The sequence below is a fragment of the Rattus norvegicus genome, chromosome 7 (assembly GCF_036323735.1).
Source record: "Rattus norvegicus strain BN/NHsdMcwi chromosome 7, GRCr8, whole genome shotgun sequence".
NCBI lineage: Eukaryota > Metazoa > Chordata > Mammalia > Rodentia > Muridae > Rattus > Rattus norvegicus.
Genome location: NC_086025.1, coordinates 23813137 through 23835687, shown reverse-complemented (window position 1 = coordinate 23835687; position 22551 = coordinate 23813137). Strand labels below are relative to the sequence as shown.

Sequence of the window (22551 nt, the reverse complement as noted above, 5' to 3'; positions counted from 1 at the left end):
TTTGAGGTCATCAGGAGAGAAGGCAGCAAGAGAATAGACTCAGTATTCAAAAGGCTCTCTGGATTAAAATCCTATTAAGTTCCCATCAGTTTCTCCAGGAGGCATTTGAGGAGGTTGGGTTTCTTTAACCTGTCACCATAATTAACCTTCCCCCAAGCTGTTTTGGGTGGGGCACATAAGCAATTAAGAAACTGAGAAACTTTCTTTTTCTATTGCCCACGCCCGCTGTTTGAATGCTTGAGAGACCAGAGTGCAAAGTGGTTTAGCTTAATTGATTTGAGGGGCTCAGGTCTCTCACTTGAACCTGCTGTCAGACTTGCCCCTGAGATCTGAGCCCCTCATTAAAAAGGGCATTTTGTCGGGAGACAGAATCAAAGGTTCCGATCGAGTCCTAAGCTTTCTTCCTCTTCTCATTCCCCCAGTGAGACTGACAGAAAACGAGCCACTGTGCAAAGCCGTGCTTGCTTCTTTCAAAAGCCCTACTTCCGGACCCAGACACCTCTCCCCAAATCTACTGCTGGAGTCCTCACCTCAGCATCTGCCACAGCCCCAGCAGCTGTTGAGTCACGGATTAAGTGCAGTCCAGGTGGGGACAGCCCTATGGGTGAGTGAGAAGTAGGGGTGACAAACAGTAGCACTGGCTATTTCTTCTTTGCTACATAAAATCACCCCTACTTCTCACCTACACGCACGGACACCTGCACACTCACACAGACTTCAAACAAACATTAGCACCCTGACGTCTGAGCAAAAAGACGAACGGACTCCTAAGGTCTCCATGTCTAAGAATCTCAGCAGTGGTTGCAGGATACCTCTTCCCCCCCCCCCCCCCGCCCCCAAGCAGGGGACCGAACCCAGCAGGATACCTCTTAACAAAACATCAGCCTTTCTTTTTTTACACTTTCTCACTGCTACACCTTGAGAGTTACATGCTACAGCATGTCTCCTTACAGCAACGGCCCCTTTTCTGTGTCTACCTGGGTGTCTTGGGCCCTTTGCCAGCCTGTGAGCTACTCAGGAACAAGCACTCATTTCTTTTTCTCCAGCTGCTAACCCAGTATCTGACATAGATCAGTCAGCACTTAACATACTGTGGCCCATGACCACACAGACTTTACCCTGCCTTAAAGGCACGTCAGAACTTCTATGAGCACTACGTAAATTAGAAGTCAGTAGGGCCGCGTGACCTTCAAGTCCGGTTCTTGAAATCTGTGAAGAATGTATTCGTACAAGCGGATTGCTGTAACTCCTGTAGTCATTTCTTTTCTCATAACTGACAATAATGGCAAGGATATAGAACATTTATGAAGCCCCTCAACGTCCTCTGCTCTATTCCCAGCGCCTACTGATGTGATTTTCATTAGCCCCGTAATGCCAGGAACTCTTGCTTCTTCCGCTGGATGTACCTTGAGATCGTCAGCCGCAACGGTTTGTTCAAAGCCACACCAAGTGTGCTATGTTTTGATTCAAGAAGCTGGGCTCCTAATTAATTCTCTATGTCCTCTCCAAGAACTTCCCTTCGGAGCTTCCAGCTCAGGCTGCAGCCTTCCAGCTGGCCGACATACATCTTCCTAGTTCTCCAAGTGGCGCCCGCTCGCCTGCCTGTCAATTGCTTTGATTTCCGACTCCAGCGCCCAGCTGGCCCAGACTCCACCTGCTCCAACCAGAGGCAGGGCTTGCCCCAGGACCCAGCAGGCCCTTTCTTTGTCCAGAGGGCCCCACGTTCCCGTTGGGGGCAGGTGGCCTAAAAAAGCAGCCATCGGTCTGGGAAGTAAGATGGAGGAGGCAAAAACATTTGAATAAGGAGGAATTAGAAGGGTCCCTTCTGAGACCTGAGCCTATATGACCACTCTGGGCAAAGGTCAGCCAGAGATGGGGCTTCTTCTCAGAGCTATATCTGAGAGGCGAGGGTAGAGATGACATCTTTTGAGAGACCTGGAGCTGCCTCTCCAGAGACATTTCTGTTGCCTGCTCCACAAGGTGCATCTTGTTTTATTTTTAAAAATCTTTTCTTTTTAAGTGAATTTTTTATTAGTTTTCATTGGCACATAAGAACTGTACCGATTCTGCATTGAGCTCCAGGATATAGGCTCGATGCCCTGAACAAAGAGAGAAAGGAGTGGGTGGAGAATCCCGCTGGTCCAATGTAATATTTTCATACACATGTAAATTACATAATGTCCAAATTGGAGGAATCACACTTATCCCCTTCAAACATTGATCACTTGGTCAAATGTTTAAAAATGTTTACTTCATGTTACATTTTAAAGAACAGAGTGCGTTATTGTTACTTGGAGTCATCCTTTTGCACAGCAGAACACCAGATTTGTTTCTTGTATCTTTCTTATGCTCAGTACCTGTACCTGTGGACTAATTCAGCAACAGTGCGTTCCTGACCCAAAGCACGTAGTGTTAGGAAAAGTTACTTTAGATTCTGAGGTAGGAAAAGAGTCCATTGAAATTAGCTTCCTCTCAGCAAGCAATGCTCTCAGGTGTTGAAAACGTGTCCACAACAAAAACCTATACACGAATGTTTATTACTCCAGTAATCCCAAACTGGAGTCAACCAAGATGTCATTAAAATAGACGAATAGGCCATCTGGGGTTGAGCTAATACATTGGGGTATTATTCAAGAGTAAAAATGAAATGATTATGTAAAGCCAAACATGAGCAAAGCCCATCTAAAATGCTGCTTCTGGAAAAGGCAAAGTTACAAGACTGAAAATAAAAGAAAGGAGGTGTGAAGGAGGGGAGGACAGCTCAGGCAGTTTTAAGACACTGGCACTCTGCTGTATGTCGTGGTGGTGGCAGACACAGAACACCACGCGTTGGTTAAAAGCAATAAAACTCTACAACACAAAGCAGGTTTTGAATGCGACCTACAGACTTTACTTCCTAGTAATAAATCAACCACTACTGGCCCATCGATTATTTGTTTAAATGTGCTGTTTGAATGTAGATTGGTAACAAAAAGAATACAATACAGACAATTTCTCTGTACATTCCTTCACTTTTCTCTAAAATTAAAAATAAATTCTATTCAAAATAGCTCCTATGAATATACCTTCCATCCTCAGAAAAAAGCAATCAAGCATCTTGCTTGCCCATATTCTTCGTGGGCTACACCCAAGTGTCGCAACCCTGTGTTGCCATTGAGCCAGTCCCTACAATATGCTAGACACCATGCTAGGCAACATATGTGCTACGATCTTGTTTGTAACAAAAGCTCTAGGAAAACACCAAGAAAGGATTTCCGTGAGAAACTGAAGGAAGGACTTGAACCAAACTGGTCCAGCTCCAAGCCTGTCGTACCTATAAGTCTTACCATGAGTGGACAGTGAAACGCTGTTTTGTTTTGTTTACAATGTCACGTTAGCTGTTCTCTCATCAAAGGTTGCTGTGTGCCGTATATTGCATACATTCTGTGGATACAGACTCATCAATGGTTACCATGTTCCACATACTGTGCTACATTCTGCAGATGGGGATGTGAGTAAAAGAGAAAAATGACCCAGTGGAAGAGTAAGACAGATGAAGGGAAGTACCAGGATTAAGGAAGTAAGTGATCCCTGATCCAGGTTTGGCATGTTGTAAGAATTTGGGGAAAGCTCTTTGGTTGGGCATCTTGTTTCCAGCTTACATTCCTCTAGAAACCACACTGAATGTGATGGTTAATTATCAACGTTACTCGTTTGGGAAAGAGTCTCACTGAGGGATTGTCTAGATCAGGTTGGCCCACGGGCATGACTTTGGGGGAGAGATTGTTCTGGTTATATTAACTGATGTGGAAAAACTCATTCTAAAAGTGGGCAGCACCATCCCGTAGGTTTAGATCCTGGCTTGTATAAGAGTAAAGATCTGGAGCTAATCACTAGGCATGCTTGCATTTACTTTCTCTCTGTTCTTGACTGAATACTGGGTAACTAATTGCTTCAGGCTTCTGTCACCTTTACTTCCCCCACAATCATGGACAGTAACCTGGAAGGATCTTTTCTCCCCTAAGTTGCTTCTTGTATTTCATCTAAGCACCAGCAGGAGGATCAATAGTTCTAGAGCAACCTCGGTTACTTAACACACTTGAGATCACTCTGAGCAACACAAGATCTTGTCTTTTAAACATTCAGTGGGTATACAAAACAGCTACCCTGAGGAAAGAGAATTATTGTGTGTGTCTATGATATGCTAGGCTTTTGTCTAGGTCCTTAGCTTACCTCCTCTCCATTATGCCCACCTTGTTATGCATGCTATTATTAAATGAAGACAGTGTGGTACTGTTTAGATCACAAGATCCTTCAGACTCTCACCTGTGTTCTTTTCCTTGTCTCGGGAAAGCTCGTGGACAGTGGCACCAATGTCATTCCTCAGGCTCTTGATGATGCTGCCCAGAACAGGTTTGCTACGCTTATCCAGATAAGTGAAGAACTCATACTCATCTTTGTTTAAACGAGAAGGTCTGGATTCAATGTGTGTCAGGTTGATATCGTTCTCCTAAAAGAGAAAGTTATAGGTGTGAGGGACTGCCATTCATTATTACCACAGGCCACGTATACAGAGCCAGAATGAGAGGCAACAAGCCAGACGGAGGAGCAGAGTTTAAAAGGAAATAAGCATGAGTATACGGAAGCTCTTAAACATTTAGACATTTTTTTTTTACCTTCTACAAAACCAAGCACCAGCTGACAAGAGGTAGAAAGGATGAGTCAAGTGCATCCAAACTTAATCATATAGAAATTTAATAACAGCCTAGAGTTGCCTGTATAAGACCTGGGTTTGGATCAAAAGTCTAGGACAATAGTTGCAAAGTTATGGCATAGGAAAACCTCCCTTTCACTCAATTAAATGCCACAGAGTCTCAATAGATAATATAGGCACAGCATTGTTTTGCTTCAATATAATCCCCAGAGCACAAGATAGGTTCATAAGCTCTAAATTATATCATCTATGAAATGCTAGACATTTTATTTTCATGCTTCCGCATCCCTCAGTTCCCCGTCTACACATGGATGGTCTTATGAGTGAGACTGTGAGCTCCTTGGGGGTCTTAGACAAATTAGCACATACACTCTGATGGGTACAACATAGTGTGTAGGACAACTATTAATATCGTCATATGTTCCACAACTATGCAAGATATTTTGTTTGTATTATATATGGAAATACATGTAATACTTTTCTATACATATATAATCTATATAAATACATATGTAATATTCACTAGACGCCAATCACTCTTTAGATGAGCAAAACAGATCTAGATGTTTTTCTTTTTAAAGTTTACATTCAAGTTGAGGTAATGAAGACAGAAGCTATAAAAGACAATTAACTTGTGTATAATTTTATAGTGATAGCGAATAAAAATAAATACAAGGCAGGAGAGATGAAATGGATGGGCGGTTTTAGGGTAGGGTTAGGTGGGATACAGGGCCGCATTTAAGAGGATCTGTACATGAGGCCTCCTTGAGAAAACAAACCATATGCACGTCCTAAAGGAGTCAATGGACGTGGAGACCCCATGGGGATGATGAGTGGGATTGGCCTAGAAGACATGATAAGGGCTGGGGATTTAGCTCAGTGGTAGAGCGCTTACCTAGGAAGCACAAGGCCCTGGGTTCGGTCCCCAGCTCTGAAAAAAAAAGAACCAAAAAAAAAAAAAAAAGACATAATAAAAGAAGTCTAATAAGTCAGAACAGCCGCAAGATGAAAGACAGCTAGACAAATTGAAGGAGTCTGGTCTTGATTCTGAAAGACACAGGGGTCTTTGTGAAGTTTTGAGCAGACAGACAACCTGATCTCACTGAATTAACATGATCAATCTGTCAAGTCCTGTTGAGAAGTCACTTCTGAAATCCCATATGATGGCGAGTGTAACCACCGGTGGCGAGTGTGCAGTGTCAGGAAGAGTCATGTGCTGTTACTTCATGCAATGACCTCAAAGATCAAAACTATAAGGACCATGAAAGGAGATAACAAAATGGAAAATGGATCATTAGTTGCCATTTCATCCTCTGTTTTTGAAACACTGTGCAGCTGAGAGCGAGAATTCAGAATTCCTAAGAAGGAACAAGAACACACACACACATCTCCCTAGAGTTTCTTCTTTGAATAAAACACCATAGCAAAGGTAGAGAGGTGAACGAATACTTCTTATTTGACATTAGCCACACCCACCATAGCTGTGGATCTGAGATAAAAAAAAGTCATCAGACTTGGCAGAAAATGTCTTCACCCGCTGATTCAATCTGACAGCCAACCGTTGTACAATTTCTCAGCGCTTGCTAGTGTATGTTATCTTGGTTTCTACAAGCAGTGTTTTAGTGACTGGCATGTGAGTTTCCTCATATGTCTTGCCACTAGAAACAACGACCGCATTGCATGCATGCTTGTCCCTGATTACCTGCTTGATTTCTCACATCAAATGCCTTAGAGCCTCCCTGGTGAACCAGAAAGTATTCACCCCTTAAAGTTTCTGTGTGTGTCTTACCCACTACTCTCAAAGGGGCTACGTCATCTGTTCTACCCTTCATGAGAAAACCTATATAGTTCACCAATACCAAGTATCAGGATTCCCAGTGTTTTTTTTCCTTAGCCTGATATATAAAGAGTTAATAATTCATCATTTAACCTTTTACTCAACTGCTGATAAGAATAAACATCTTTTCCTGTGATTATTAACCATTTTTTTTCTGCTTCATGACTTTTTCTTCATAATAAAGTTACTTTTCTGATTAGTAATACTTGTTTATAGACTATATTAATTCTACTGCACGTTATTTTTTCATGATAATACTATCCTTGTCTACTTATAAACATCTTCACCCAAAGTATTTTTAAGCATTCTCAAAGGATGTGGGGAAACGGGAAGTGAGAACAATTAGTTTTTAGGGAATGCTCCTTGCAATGCATTCTCAGATAAAGGAAACTTGTTCTGTTTTGTGCCTGAGCAGCAGATATCCCTTCCTTTGTGTCTAAAGGGCTCCTGAGCCGAGTACCATGGGCTTCTCTGGTTTCTTTTGACATCTTAAGGGTCCGGTGTAGGATCACCAGAACATGAGCAATCACAAGGTCAGAGGTCTCATTTTCCCAAATTCATTCCCTACAACAGTACTGATTTCAAAATGGCAGAGCTCAAATGTCTCACTCCTGGATTGTCTTTTGGTGAAATGAAAAGTGTCTAGGCTATTGGTTTATTTCTAATATTGACAAGTCTTTCAAAATCTGGGCACTTTAAATTTATTCAGAGACAGAGATTGACGCAAAAGCATGGGCTATTTACTACATCTTCTCCTCAACTTCAATGTTTTTCTATAGTGATAGGTTACCTCAACACACTGTGGAGGTTTGCATGAGAACAGCCTCACAGACTTATATATCTGAATATTTAGTCATCGGGAAATGGATGACTATTTGAAAGGAGTAGGAGTAGGAGGTGAGGCCTTGTTGGAGTGAGTGTGGCTTTGTAGGAAGAAATATGTCACAGGACATGGCTTTGATGTTTCAAAAGCCCACAGCAGGCTTCTCCCTCTGGGCCTTCATTTCATGATGTAGCTCTCAGTTACTGCTCCAGCACACACTGCCATGTTCCCTGCCATGATAATATTAGACTAAACCTCCAAAACTTTATGCAAGCTCCTAATTAAATGCTTCCTTTTATAAGGGTTGCATTAGTCATGGTGTCTTTTCACACCAAGTGACAGTGACTAAGACATACACACACACACACACACACACACACACACACACACACACCTACACACAGAATCACTTATGTAGGCTCCCAAATATTAAAAATGCCTCACAAATCATATGCTGTTCACTAAGACTGATTCCACCAGTGCAGTCATGCTAGTGTTCATTAAGTAGAAAGCCAGGACACATCATGTATTCATAACTAAACAAGTACCAACATTCAAATGGACAAAACGTATCCTGCAGATGCTGTAACTTAAATAGCTCTAAAACTTAAAATGAAATTCATCCTTTTCGTGGCAGAAGCAGTGAATGCCCATTTATAAACAGTGGGATGCTGAGAATATGTCGCCACAATGGTGATAGTGTCCCCTCTCAAATATCACCTATATTGGTCATTTATGGACCCTTCTATTGATCTTTGAGGAAATTAAGGAAGAGAAACAATAAAATCACAGATGAAAAAGCTTTGCTGTGAAGAACAGAGGAAGAAAGTATATTTTTCACTGGTAATATAAGCACTGACTTCTCTTCCAGGGATACAATAAGCTCTCTTAAAATGCTGGGATTTTTTTTATTATCATTCATATGACATCAAACAAAATGATCAGATGCTCTGAGTACAAGGAACAGAATAAGGAACCTGATATAGGCTCTCTTGATGCCAATTCTTCTCTGTGGTCCCTGAGGCCACAGGAAGATACCAGTGATCACAGCTTCCCTTAAATTATTCTGTACATGTGTGTATTTGCGTGGGTCTTGGTCACTGTTCTATTTCTGTGAAGAGACATCATGACCAATGCAACTGTCATAAAAGAAAGCATTTAAAATTGGAAGCTTGCTTACAGTTTCAGAAATTTAGTCTGATACGATCATATCAGGATGGCTCAGCAAGTGCTGGAGCAGTAGCTGAGAGCTATATCCTTATCCACAGACAGAGAAAACCCAGGCCTGATGTGGGAAACATCAACGCCCCAAGCAGAAGGACAGAGAAATCCTTCAGGAGGGAGGGCCAGGGAGACAACAGGAACTCTGAAGCTTCTATGGGCAAACAGAGGTAATTTCCTGAACAAAACAAGGTCGGGTTTCTTGGCTTAGAAAGAAAGAGAATTTGGGACACCTCCCTGTTGTTTACTTCTGTTGAAATCTAAGAGGCGAACAACCTCCTTTTGTTTGGCAGAAGGCTGTGTGTCACAGACAGATTGTGGACTTGGAAGCCTGGGGTCCACCTCCACCTGCACATTCCCTGAATGATCTTGAATGAGTCATTTGACCTTTCTGGGAGCCTCAGCTCCATATAGTAAAAGAATGGCTTCCACCCCTAAGTTTCATGGACATCAAATCAAGAGCCTGATATGCCTGGAGTACATGTGTGGTGCAAGTACAAGAATGTGCTTTCTTGATTGACTCGGTACTTTGAGTGACTCTAATTAAACTATGTGCTTTTCCAGACTGGTAATAAGGAAATAAAAGCTGTACCAGCATGGGGAATCTCCATGATAGCTGCTGAGAGTGTTAGGGGAAAACAATCTCAATGCACACTAAGAACAACCGTCCAATCAGCATGCTGAGCTCCTTATCCTGCTCTGCAGGATGGGCGGTGAGGTCCTCAAGGAATTGAGATCTGGATAAATGCATCAAAGAATCCACGTGCATGCACTTATGCACACATGTACATTCACACTTGTACATGCACACACACACACATACACACACACACACACACACACACACACACACACAAACACACACCCCTCAGGTGCACTTCATCCAGTTCTGCTAATTTACTTCTTGTGGTTTGTTTATTATATTGTAAACAGCTTCTTCATTTATTGTTATTTAATCCATTAAGTAACTCAGTCTCAAGGGGCAACTGCTCAAGAACATGTGACTCCCTGATACAAAGGCTGAGCAAGTATACTGGAGTATTTTACAGAAGTGTCCTTTTCGGGAGCAGGTTATTTTTTTTTTTCAGAAAAGACTTTTTTTTTCTCTCCACTGCTTGCTGCTTGTTCTTGGGCATTCATTTACCCACAACTACCACTTTAGACAAATCGGGTTTTAAGTTTTAAATACATTCCATTTTTCTCAAGCATTTTTAGATGTTGAAAATGGATTAACAGAAGTGAAGCTGTCTCTCAGCGGTATAGCACTTGCCTGCCATGTGGAACATTCTGCATTTTATATACAGCACCAGGACATTGTTACTGATATTGCATTAATTTGTATCTAATGTATTCTAATGATGGCTGATGTTCATTATTGTGGGAGCCGTATTGGATTTGGGCCTGGTTGCTTTGTCACTGTGTGGCCTTAGTCTTAGATTGTAGGATCAAAAGCCTCTCCCTGTAATTTATGGCACAAGAAGTTTACATTCACAGAATGTTGTCAGCCTGAACAAGACCCTTCTGGGTCTCCAGCAAGGTTTGACCCCTGCTGAGCCCTGCCCTTGCATGTGGAAGCTTTTTGTCCCCAACTGGGAACAGTCTGGCCAGGTACTTCTCACCTGAGTCAGAATTAGGCTGGCCTTCCTGGTTATTTCCCTAATTTATTCAGGCCACATAGTCGGTCCTTTGTTACCGAAGTCTCAGCCAGGGTTCCCCACTGTGCTTGGCAGATACCTGCTAAGTGGTGTTCTTTGGATATATAGTTTGGTCAATAAAGAAACCAGAGGCTCTCTTCCTCTTCTGGCTTGACACGAATAACCTGTGTGTGTGTGTTTCTTTCATCCCACAGGTTTTCGCCCGATTCTCAGTACCGTGTCGGTGCAGGCGCTGACACATTATCAATTTGATTGGGTTCATAATCAGCTAGAAAACAAACATCTGTGTGTGCTTATGAAGGTAAATCAGCAAGTCATAGGCTTTGGCGGGCGGGGGAAGAACCTACTACTTTTATTCAGCTACATGGGCATAATATTAAACCAATTCCTAATAACTTATCACTACAATACCTGTAGATCAGTGTATCTCTCAACTCTCAACAGATAAACTTCTGTTTGTGGTAAATGGCGGTTAACAGAAACTCACAGCTGATCAAGTTGAAGGAAAAAAGGGACTAGCATGCTCAACCTTAAATGAGTCCTATGTATTACATCCCCCCTTCCAAGGCTCCAGCATCATGGCAGAAGGACTTGGACAACTGTAAGAGCCAAAGAATGGATGACTAAAGCAGAACAGTGTTTCCCAGACATGGCAGTGCAATTATGCATATGAACTCAAAGCAGTTGTGGTGGAGGTAGACCAGAAGTCCCACCCTTAGCTGAGGAGACATTGTCACATGATTGCTGGTAGAAGAGGGGAGTCTGCTTTTTGTCTTTTTTTTTTTAAGGGTGTGTTCTTGGTAGGTCAACAAAGTTGAATGGGACGACAAGGATAGAGAAAAAAGAAGTAGATCTAGGAGAAATCAGAGGAAGGCGGAATGTGATCAAAACATGTTACACACTTACCTCAAATAAGCGCAGGACCTTGGCTAGGGCACCAACTTCCTCTTTGAGTGAGAATATCAGAGATATGGCACCATTTTGATTGGAGTTGTCTTCAATATAGCTTGTTTCCTACATAATTAGATCACCTGGTTAAAATGTTTCTCACCGCTTAGCAATTATTCCCTTGAAACATCTCAAGAAGAGGCAAGCAATAACCCTTTTCTGCCTGTTAGCTTTGAAACACATGAACCATGTGCACTCTACACAGAAGGCAGTGTGTAAATAAATAAGTTGAGGACAATGAGAGAATGAATCACTCCTGGGTTGGCTTTCAATTTCTAGAACCTTAAATTATGCATTGATGTCACTAGCCACTGACAAGGATCAACATTTTTCAAATCAGTGCCCCAATACAGACCCTATGACATATCTGAGAGTATACAAATCTGAATTAAGGTAAATGCACCCATCCTTTCAGAACTAAAATTCTGACCATCAGACACATGTAGAAGAAGCCAGGAATTTCTTAGAGGAAGAGCAAGTGGTACAAAAAAATTTTCCTTAAAAAGACACGGGCGAGTACAGTGTGAAAAAGCATGAAAATGGGACATCCGTAGGCTGTGGATCCAAGACCTGGATGCTATCCTCTCTCATCCATTTACCACCTGAACAATTCTGAGCAGATCACTTTACTCATGCCCTCAACACTTCATTTATCTCACTACCTCAAAATAATAGTAAGAATTAGCCCTGGCCAAATAATATCCAAGTGTTGAAAAAAAAAGAAATATAAGTTTAAACAGAATATTAGGGTTATGTGTAAATGATGAAAACACTATGGCACATACGTTAATGGCCTTATGGGGTTTGGCAAGAAGCATCAAGTTGTCCCATGTGCAGCCGTAGGTGATAGCTCATTGCTGAAATGAGTCAAAAGAACAAATAGAGGGATACTAAGCTATCAGACAGTAGGTACCTTCAGTGAGGTAACAAGCTAAGCCAGAGTTTGCCAAGGCATTTTCTTAAGTTTTAAAATAATAATGCAACATTCTGTATGTACCCACCAATGCATAGCATGTCCCCGAAAAGGAGCAGAAGATGTGAAGATCAACTACTCTCTCATGAGCAAGTTAATTAAGCTGATGGTATGAATAATCCATCATCTCAGGGGCAGGAGACAATGGTGGGAAGGTTCCAGTCAGGGACTCAGAATAATAAGCTGAGAACACTGAAGACTCTTAGGAAACAATATTTAAGTTCAGAAAATTCATATCCCCACCCCAAATCTTATATGATAAACTGGAAATACCAAATTCACCAGCAAGTTAGAATTACAGGAAGCTTCAAAATAAATTAGAGATGTAGCCGTACCTGAACTGTGTGATCTTCTATCTTCTAAAAATAGTAATGTGTGGGTGCTGAAGGGATGGCTCAGTGGTTAAGAGCACTTGTTGCTCTTTCTGAAGGACCTGGGTTAAATACCTAATATCTACATGGTGGCTAACAACCATCTGTAACTCCAGTTCCTAGGATCCGGGGGGGTCTAGAGCCTCCATTGACCTCTATGGGCTCCAGCTTGCACACACTCAGGAGCGTACACATACACATAAATAAATACTTTGAAAGAGAACCACTGCATTTTTTTTTTAAGATTTTAACTTTAGTCAAGGTCCAGGACTTGATTTGGACAATCTTGTTTAACTTTGAAAGCAGTCGAGGAAATGGGTTTTATTGTGTACTAAGTTCCCTTTTTTATTGGTGGCAAGATTCAGCCTTAGAGAGCTAAGGAACTGGGCTATAGAGATAACCCAGATATGTGATTTTAATCCCAAGACTTGACAGATGGAGCCAGACGGATCCCTGGAGCTCCCTAAGTATGACAGAAAGTGCCAATGAAATGACTCTGAAAGTTGTCCAAATATACATTTGTACAACTACATGCACCTGAGTCCCCCCACTCTCTCTCTTTCTCCTCCCCCTCCCTCCCCCTCCTTCCCCCTCTCTCTCCCTGTCTCTCTCTGTCTCTCTCTGTCTCTGTCTGTCTCTCTCTGTGTCTCTCTGTCTCTCTGTCTCTCTCTGTGTCTCTCTGTCTCTGTGTCTCTCTGTCTCTCTCTCTTACACACACGCGCGCGCACGCACACACACACACACACACACACACACACACACACACACACACACACACACCTGGCCCTTAATTCCACAACTAGCATTGAAGTGAGTATTTGAACTGGGCCTTTAGACTATGCATGCTACCCATGACCCATGGCCTGTTTTCGTACTGCCTTTCTCTTCTAAAGCCTGCCAAATATGCACCGATGAGCCCGATTTCAGTCTCTTTTTGACAGCAGAGAACACGGAGTCCTCAGTCCTTTCTGGTTTCCTTGAAACAACAAAGGAATGAATGCCCGGTTTCTAATTCATTATTGTCTTGCTGACCTCCAAAAAAAGGATGGCACTCTTGATACGTGTTAACCCGTGCCACCTCAGACTAGGGCAGTTTGGAGTTGAAGATACTTTTAATAGAAATCCAGTGGGACCCCTCCAGCAGCCCTCTCCTGTGTGTCTGGCAACCACTCAGTGCAGTGCCATCTTCTCCAGAAATGATTCTTAAGACCCAGGTCTGTTTCTGTTATGCCCTCTACCATTACAGGCATCTAGCTCTGGGTGCTCTACAATGATCCTATCCCAACAGGTTTTATCCTGTGTCCTTCATCATCAAAATCACTGTTAATTAATTTTAACCATGGACAATTTCAAAAACCACTAATAATAAATATATACATAAATAGTACCTTTTCCCCGCAATTGCCTGCAAATTCACATTTATGGTGTAACATGAGTCTATATTGCTGTTATTAGTGACACTGCCCTGGTCTGCCCCTGAACAGGCATCCACTTCTTTCCAGGAACCAAACCATGTCATTTCACTCTGAATACATGTTGCCATTGGCAGCAGTCACCGCTCTGTATGACTTACCTAGAACAGACCATTCAGTCCTCAGGAAAGCTCTGAGGGGGTGGGGGATGTTACTGTTTTGAAAATGAAGGCGCAGATTCAACGAGGTCAAATTGGCTTGTTTTAGGCAAACCACCCAATGTGTAACAAAGCCTGGGCCAGAACCCTTGTTCAGCTTTCTCAATACCATTACTCTGTTTCCCACTGACACACTTGATGGACACAACAGCTCCTTCTTTTCAAAGCATGAAGAACTTTAGCTTAGAAGGAAGCTCAGAGAAGTTTGTGAAGTGGTGTAGACCTTGGTGGATCTGAGTTCAAGGTTTACCTAGCCAACCCTGGGCCCTAGAGCAAATCTCTTTCATGGTGTATTTTTGTTGGCTTGGAAGCTATACCTTATTTGATTCTAACAGGCATGTAGATTGACATACAAGCAGAAGTTCTCCAAAACTGTCTAGGAAGAAACCACGCAGAGAAAAGAATGAGGAATCAGAGACTGAGGAACTTTGATCACTGAACAATCCATTCAGCAATAAACACTGACTGTTCTCTTTAGCCATGAGTGAATGCCAATGCCTTCTGCTATCTCTGGAAATAATCACATATCACATTTACAAGCAATACGCTCTGTCAAGGGTGTTCTAGGGTCAATACTGGTGATCTGGGGCCTACAGACGACATGCACATTTGTATGTGTGGTCACAACCCCCTTGTATACATCTCCACTGAAGATCTATTAAAAATAGTTCTCTCCTAGCAGTGGAAGCCCACCAGGCTTACCTGCCCAAAGTCTGAGAGTTTTCTGCTCAGGACTCCATTCTCCAGGACAACAGCTGCCATGCTGGCTCTCAGTGAGTGAGGTGTCTAGCTTAGCAGCGGGGTTGGGAAAGGTAGGCACTCAGGATGGGAGGGCTGATGGTTTTAACTTGTCTCTCTGGACAGAGGAGAGGAGAGGTTTCAAAGGGTGTCTCCTACTGCAGTCTACAAGGTCACTCTTCAGTGGGTGTTGCCCTGACGTAGCAGTGGACGGAGATGAATAATAGCCCATGCCCAACTCCAGGTCACCAGTCCTGGGCTGGCCCAAGGGGGAAGTGTTGTGGTAGGGGTGGCAGCCACAGTAGGACTCCTTTGGCGGAGTGCCCTGGGCAGGAGTAGAAGGCAGAGAGCCCAGAACACCTACATCCTGAAGCTCAGGCAGGTTTGGCAGTGCTGAGACATTAGAGTACCTGGAGTATATATTCTCTATAACTAGAGAGTCCACTCCATCACCTCCCACAATAATAATAATAATAATAATAATAATAATAATAATAATAATAATAGATAATAATTATGGATGATGTTCCCTGCAAACACAGAAATAGAGCCAGGATCATAATTTAAATGCTCTCCACCCTCCACTCACCTTCTATAAACCATCAAACAAGTCCATTCCCTTGCCATGCTTTGCTTTAGGAAGCCACACCAAATGACCCTGTGAGGCTGAGAATGAGCAAAAGCCAGGAGGTATCAAGGCTGGAATGCAGCCAGTTCTCTAGGTGCTTGTTTGATAGCTGTGACTGCAAAGAGGACAGATGGCCACCTCACTAATATACATCAAGTGCATGAATCAAACGAGGCTGAGGTGATGCTCTGTGTATTCTAGTTGGGACAATTCTTGCCATTTACACCGCATAAATGGAAACTAATGCTTAAATGTCTGTCTCAAGAAACCAGACGACAGACAGACAGACACTGAGCATTTGCTCTCTGTGTGAGGTGGGGTCCTCGACACTGGGGCTACAGCAGGAGCAAACGACCCTCTGGTCAGCACTGCACCGTTCTGGTGGTCAGAGGAAATGAGCAAGTTCAGATAAGGCTAAACCTCGGGGGGGGAGGGGCGAATAGAGACAGGAACGAGCTGAGTGTTAGGTACTGGGGAGTGGCTTCCAGTGAACATGAAGGTAGCATGTCAGACCCCCATTTTTCAGAGAAGGAAACTGAGGACAGATATTCATTGCTAGCGGGGAAAACGGAGTATAAAAACGTGGGAGGATCATTTCCAGAAAGACTGAGAAGTCGGGGGCATTGAGGGACTCAAAGCCTGCTTAATATTTACCCGGGCAAAGTTAATGGGCTGTGAGGAAACAGGCCAATAATAGAAGGGGCTAGGAGTCCACCCCATCACCTCCCACAATTCTTTGACCTAATAAGCGAGTATCTGCCAAAAGAGAAAAACAACATTTCAAGTTGGAGGTTCAAAGCAAGTAGATTAGTCCCTCGTCGGATGGACAGCCACCCCCACCCAGACCCCAGTGTCTTTGTTTCTAAAATGTAGGTCTAGGGCCATTGTTTAGAATTTCATGAACCTCCATAATGCAACTGACTTTCTCCCGAATTCCAAGAGTATCAATGCTGTAAGAATTATTTCTGGCCAAAAGGCCAGTATTCCTGCTGAGTAACAGCCCCCACCCATGAGTCACAAGCCCTTTGTCAAACCCCTAGTTCCAAAAGCATTTACATTGCAATTCGTAACAGTAGCAGATTACAGTTATGAAGTAGTAATGAAATAGTTCTATGGTTGAGGGTCACCACAGTATGAGGCGCTGTATTAAAGGGTTGCTGTGTTAGGGAGGTTGAGAACTACTGATCTGTAGGTTGTAGATGTGAAACAGGATGTGCTCCATCAGCTTGGGACTGCCTTAGAAGTGCCTCTCCATCCGTTATCATTGTCTGTATACTACAGAGGGCAATGCCATCAAAAGAGCCGACAGCATGAAAGTGACGCAATGACTGAAGAAGATGACAGTGGTGATGGCCTTACCTGCATGCACACCGTGTGCTAAGCACCAAGCCAAGCTCCTCCTATGCCAGATTTCATTTCTTCCTGTCACCCATCTTGCAGGCAATGCCTCTACTCTGAATAGACAAAGCAATGGCTGCCCAAGGCATTTAAATCCACAGCTAGAATCCAAACGATGTCTGATTCAAACCCGAAGCCTTGGCTCTTAAATATCCTTTCTCTCTTTTTTTGAAATAAGCACATGGCTTTTTGTTTTTTTGGAAAACAAAGTGACGACCCTTCTCCTTTCTCTGAACATAGTTAAAAGTAGAATTCTAGTGCTGGAGAGATGGGTCACAAGTTAAGAACACTGGCTGCTCTTCCAGAGGTACTGAGTTCAAATCCCAGAACTGCACGGTGACTCACAATCATCTGTAATGGGATCCGATTCTTGGGTATGCATGAAGACAGATACTTATATACTTAAAATTAATTAATTAATTAATCTTTTTTAAAAAATGAATTCTAAATCCTATTTCACATTTTAAAAGTTGCCCCAAGTCTAGGGTGAATAAAAGCAGTGTACTTCCCTGCTGTCCTGGCAAGAAGAATATGAACAGTTTCTTAAAAAAAATAAATAAATACAGGGAAAGTGTTTTGGGCTGAGATGTGGCTTAGCCGTTAGTCTAGCTGCCTAGCAAGCTGGAAGTCCTAGGTTTGATCCCCGGCACCTCAGAAAACTTGGTTTGGTGGCACATGCCTGTAATCTCAGCAATGTGACAGTGTGAGCAGGAAAGTCAGGAACTGGAGACTGTCCTTGGCTTTGAAGTAACTTCAAACCCAGCTTGAGCTATGTGAAAACATGTCTCCAAAAGTAAACAGACACGTAAATAAAACTGACTTAGGCAAAACTGTGGGTCACATTTATCTATGGACCAACGCAAAACTTGAGCTCACAGGAGGTTGCTGGGGAAGCACACACTGTGGATGACTGGGTAGAATTCATGCTGGAGCTAACAGGGGCAGTGGGGAACACTGAGAAAAAGCAGGGGAAAAGGCGCAGATCTAGAAGTGTCGACGAAGGTGTTCTGTAGACCACGGGGGCAGGGCAGGTGTGTGGAAGTCAGCACCCGGTAGCCGGATGAGCGGCTAGCTCTGTACTTGGCAACCTTAGCGCTGACTTAACTGACTTAAAAGTTGAACATTTCCCAACCTTCGCTAGCTTATCGGCCTCTTTCTACTTAACTCCACGCACACAGGGCTGAGTTAATCATAATCCATGATCATGGCACATAACCAAAACCTACGAGTCACTTTTCTTGCCTGATTTGTTCCTTTCTCTCTTACCTTGATTACTCAACACAGAGTGATGTCCCTGGTACCTTCACTGCTCTGTTGGATGACATGTACACATGTGTATATGGGAGTGTCTTTTCCTGATATGTGATGGTCTATAGATGTATTATAGCATGCACATGTATTATGAGTTCAGGTTCTGCTTTGAAAACATAAGGCTGTCCTGGGATGTGGACTTAGTTCTCTGATGATCTGGTTTGGGGTAAAAGGTTCTCTGTGTGTAACCACCATTATTGCTGTTCAGTGTGGGCTTTTGATGTTGTAACCTTTCTTGACTTTGCAAAATCCTCCTGACAGTAACGAGACATTCATTTGTCTTCAACATTAGGCGTTGAGTTGGACAGCCGATGTTTAGAATTTGCTAAGTATGGGATCTATTCTGTTTAGTCTGTTAATGTGGCTAACCATTAACAAGACAACAACATGTCAAGATTATAGGCACAGATTTTTTTTCAGACGTTAAATTGTTTTATTCTAATGTAACCCTTGTTCATGGTTTAATGACTTTAAGGCTTTATTGCATATGGCTTATTCATATATTTTAATTGTATTGCATTTATTTATGCATCTATTTGTGTACCTGTGTGATTTTGAGCCTTCCATGCCACGTGTGTAGAGGTCAGTGGATGTACAATTTGCTTAGTCAATGTTTTCATTCCACCATGTGGGATGCAGAGGACGTCCTCAAGTCATCAGGCTTGGTGGCAAGAGCCTTCCCTTTACCCACTGAGCCATCTCACAGGTCCATTAGTTCATAGTTCATATAGGATCTTTCTGCTGATGTTTATGGGGAAAGAGGAACTGTCATCTCCTTACTTAGACATCAACTCATGTTGAAATAACAATGATAACTGCTTTACGTAAGACCTAGCACAGCTTTCTGTGCTTTTATAATTTGGAGTCTCATCAACAGAAGATAGAAGTTATTTGTTTCTTGAGGATTTGGTGGCCTTTTTATATATTCTAGGCCTGAAATAAGGGAGTGAGGGTGTTCAGGGGAAAGTTCAAGGTTACAGTCAGGTTCTTCAACAGTTATTACGTCATTCTTGTAATCTATTTCATTCAGTTTTATATTTTCCCAGAAACTAATACAGCTTCTCAAGGACTCCCTGAAACAAATATATTACTATTCATAACATTAATTTCCTACCTATAAGTATTTCCATCTTTTTTTCTATATTTTATTTGTTGCTTTGTTGGGGTACAGACTATGTGTGTATGTTGTGCACATGTGTATATAGAGTGTGGCCTGGCGTGTCTTCCTTCTCAGGTGACATTTACCCGTCGTTTGATCCCAAGACTCTCTGATTAAGCTGGGTTGGTTGGCTAGCAAACCCTAGGGATCCTCCTGTTTTTTACTGGGATTGCAAACAGGCCATCTGTCACTCTGTCTGTCTTCTTGAATGGATTCTGAGGATCAAACTTTTCTCTTCCTGCTTGCACAGCAAGCACTTTTCAGACTGATCTATCTCCCCTGTACTGGGCTTTATTTATTCATACCTTCTCTCATCTTTCCTGGTACTTGTCCATGAAGAGTTGGCATTTCATAACACCGGTCTCTGTGATATTCTCTCTTTCACTGATTGTCCTCTACTTGTCCTTACTATTTCCTTGTTTGAGTGTGCTTTATTGGTCTTTTCCCAACTTCTTGGGTTGAACAATTATTTGTTTTCAGTCATCTGTGTTTCCTAAGAAATAGATTCAAAATGAAATAAGTCTAAGTACTATTTTAGTTGGTTTCCATTTATTTGCCTTACTATTGTTCAGCCTGAGGTTTTGAATATAATCTTCTCAATAACCTAAGTTTTTTTTAGATTTATTCATTTATTATATATAAGTACACTGTAGCTGTCTTCAGACACACCAGAAAAGGGCATCGGATCTCTTTACAGATGGTTGTGAGCCACCATGTGGTTGCTGGGAACTGAACTCAGGACCTCTGGAAGAGTAGTCGGGTGCTCTTAACCGCTGAGCCATCTCTCAAGCCCAACCTAAGAGTTTTTAAAGAGTGTATTATTTAAATTTCAGGTACTTGGGTTACTCTCAGCTTTTCTCTTTATCTCCAATTAGCTTCTACCAATTTATTGTCTAAAGGGAAAATGCAATACTCTTCCCTAAACCTATACTAACACCACATGAGCTGGAATGTAACACTAGTGATAAATATCAGTAAGTTCAAACTCAAGGAAAGACCAGTCATCAGTTGAGTAAATCTGAGCTGTCTGCTTAACCATGTTTCACAGAAAGAGGCCATTTCCATGGTTTGGGACAAGCCTGCTGTCTTCACAAGGTCAGTTCCCTTCAGAAACAATACCACCTGTGTGAATGTCAGACCTCATGGCATCTTGCCTCTCTGCCTCACCCTCAGACTGATGGAAAGGACACCAGAGGAATTCTGGGAAGAACCTTGCCTAGATTCCTAATACATAAGTACCATGTGTGTGCTGCACACTTGGATGAACAGCATATGATATAACTTCTCCTCACACCTGAGCAAGCTCCCTACTTACCACAGTCAGTCCCTGTAGGATGAATGTAAGCCATTCAAAGCCTTTATAAATTTATTGCATGGGACCGAAACAAATGTTACATAGGTCAACATGTAGCCTTTAGCCATCCACAAGAATTTCATAACTCTTATATCCTACATTGATAATTCTTGGAATTTTTAGAACTTATACATTACATTACCTCATAATGAGATCAATTAGTAAATCAAGTGTATTCAATTGAAGGTCTATCAATTAACAATTCCCATCATTTTTCATGCATTATGAGTTTAAATGATGATATCATTTATTTCAAGCAATGCTTTCATATATTTAAACATAATACTTGTGGTGCTGGGGATTAAACTTTGAATCTTGCACATGCTAGATAAATGTTCTACCACTGAGCTATATCCTTGTTTCTACAAATATAATTTATTTTCAGTTTATTGAAAAATAAATAAGTTCTTTAAAAAAATATCTGTCAGGTTAAAGACCTACCCAACACCCACTTCCATATCTAGATCCACTGTAGCAGAAAAGAAATTCCATAAAAAGAAATTCCATTAGATGCTTTCCTTTTTCTTTAACAATATTTAGCAATTTTCAAAGCCTTTCCTTCTATGTATTCCATATTCACCACCCCTAGCTCCTTTAACAAACATCCTCTTCACTCTCCTAACCCTTCTTGGAGATGCTTTCCCCCACCAGTCAAGTGTGTGTTGCTCTGTTAGTCTTCAGAATAGGGCCTAGCATCTCTGGGCTTCACCAATTTCCACTCAATCTTTCATAAGTGTTAGGGCAAAGGGGTTGATGTGGATGTCTCATTTAGGACTAAGCACTTGACATCCTCTTATTCTCTGCCCACTGACCCACTGGGGGATCTGTGAGTTGTCATCTACTGAAAGGAGAAACTTCTCTGGGTTGGATTGAATGACGCTCTGATTTATGGGAATAGCAGTAAATCCTTCAGAGCTATTTTAAGACTATATCCACGGAGGCCATGTCAATGTCCATAAGCCATGCTGTAGGAATTCCAGGACCTACCACAGCTGGGGTCTGTGTTGATGTCTGTGACCAGTGTTACCACCAAAGTCATGCAGATACCTGTGGTCTATGCTATTGCCTTAAGCCATGCCAATATCCGTGGTGTCCATGGACCATGCTTCCACCATGGACCTGGGCTGCCACCTGAGGCCATGGTGATGTCTTGGCCCATGCTGTCACCAGAAGACATATCTGGGTCTGTGGTCCTACTGCAGCCAATGTCTATGTTGATGTCCATGGCCCATGCTACCACCGAAGGCCATGCAGATGCCCATGGTCTGTGATGCAACCTGAAGCCATGTGGATGTCTGTAGGCCATGCTGATGTGAGTGAGCTGCACTGCCACCTTGAGGCCATGTTGATGTCTGTAGTCCAGGCAGCCCCAAAGGACCCTGTCTGGGTCCATGGTTGTACTGCAGCATAGGGCCATGTTCATGGTCTGTGCTCTCACTAGACACTGAGCGGAGGCCCACGGTCCATGCTCCCACTGACTGTGCAGATCCAGGAGGCTTCTTTTGCCATGATATCAATGACTACAGACACACAATTGAGGGGAGCCATGGAAGGCTTCTGTGACAACCCCTCCCCTCCTCCAGCCTTCCCACACCACCCAAAAGTAACAGCCTAGACAGGAAGCCACTGAAGAGAACTTTTAAAAAATGTGACCGAGATGCCAAAGAGTAGCTCTCCACAGTCAATGGCTTCTGGCACAGGTGTGGGAGGGAAAGGACTCAGCTCTCTTTATGGAGCAGGCCACTAAGGATTTGACCACTAAGAATGCTCCAGCAAGTATTTAGATAAAAAAAAGTGGACCTTCTTTTTCCC

The 22551-nt window shown here is 42.5% G+C and overlaps 1 protein-coding gene across 2 annotated transcripts in view; it reads right to left on the bottom strand.

The window, feature by feature from the left end:
* Window positions 1-22551, bottom strand: part of Pah (phenylalanine hydroxylase) — a 92536-nt gene that overhangs the window by 49944 nt on the left and 20041 nt on the right. Inside the window, exons 2-4 of one of the 2 annotated variants that reach the window (XM_063262995.1) lie at window positions 14854-15007; window positions 11136-11243; window positions 4306-4489 (exon numbers count right to left, since the gene is read on the bottom strand). In XM_063262995.1, coding sequence (XP_063119065.1) covers window positions 4306-4489; window positions 11136-11243; window positions 14854-14913 — 352 coding nt within the window. In that variant the 5' untranslated portion in view covers window positions 14914-15007. Of the gene's footprint in view, window positions 1-4305; window positions 4490-11135; window positions 11244-14853; window positions 15008-22551 lie in introns of those variants that run through there. The other variant, NM_012619.2, reaches the window with a different exon arrangement.